The sequence below is a fragment of the Trachymyrmex cornetzi genome, unplaced genomic scaffold, assembly GCF_001594075.2.
Source record: "Trachymyrmex cornetzi isolate Tcor2-1 unplaced genomic scaffold, Tcor1.1 C3774872, whole genome shotgun sequence".
NCBI lineage: Eukaryota > Metazoa > Arthropoda > Insecta > Hymenoptera > Formicidae > Trachymyrmex > Trachymyrmex cornetzi.
This window is the reverse complement of record NW_017293869.1, coordinates 1-547: the sequence shown is the minus strand read 5'-3', so window position 1 is coordinate 547 and position 547 is coordinate 1. Positions and strand designations below refer to the sequence as shown.

The 547-nt window shown below is 39.3% G+C and overlaps 1 protein-coding gene across 1 annotated transcript; it reads left to right on the top strand.

The window, feature by feature from the left end:
- Window positions 1–19: 19 nt before the first annotated feature.
- LOC108770638 (uncharacterized) lies at window positions 20–512 on the top strand (the record flags this gene model as incomplete). Its single annotated transcript, XM_018522341.1, has 2 exons — window positions 20–266; window positions 345–512. Coding segments are annotated over exons 1-2 (413 nt in total), but the record flags the coding sequence as incomplete, so codon positions are not given.
- Between the last annotated feature and the right edge of the window lie 35 nt (window positions 513–547).

The window sequence follows — 547 nt, the reverse complement described above, 5'->3', positions numbered from 1 at the left end:
ATGATGAAGCAAAGAGCACAAATGCAACGATCTCAAAGGTCGTCCCATTCTCTAGAAACACCTAGTATTTCATCAGCTGAACAGACATCAAGATCATCTGAAGGATATTCATCTCATGCTTCAAGTTCTAGTGGAGGTCGCGGACGTGCACAAATATCTGGTTGGTTAAGATCATTGAATGGCAGCAGTAGTGAGGAATCCAGAGACTCGTCATTAGCAATAGGTCACGGTCGAGGCGCTATCCCAAAATTAATAAGAAAGCTTGGGTGAGTGAGAGCATTTTACTATCTCTGAATTACATTTATAAATACATATTTACAGCAAATATATGTTTTACAATCCAGCCAACCAAGTACATCATCCATACCAGAAAGTATTAGTAAGGACGATTCTGAAGGAGTTTTAGGAAAATTAGCTGACATTTCTGTATATGATAATCCATCCTCGCCAGAAAACCTACAATCTCTGGATGATATTGCACCGATATGTCGGCAAGGCAAAAGTGGAACGATGTAAGTAATTAAGGGGATCCTGTCTTCTTTTTTAC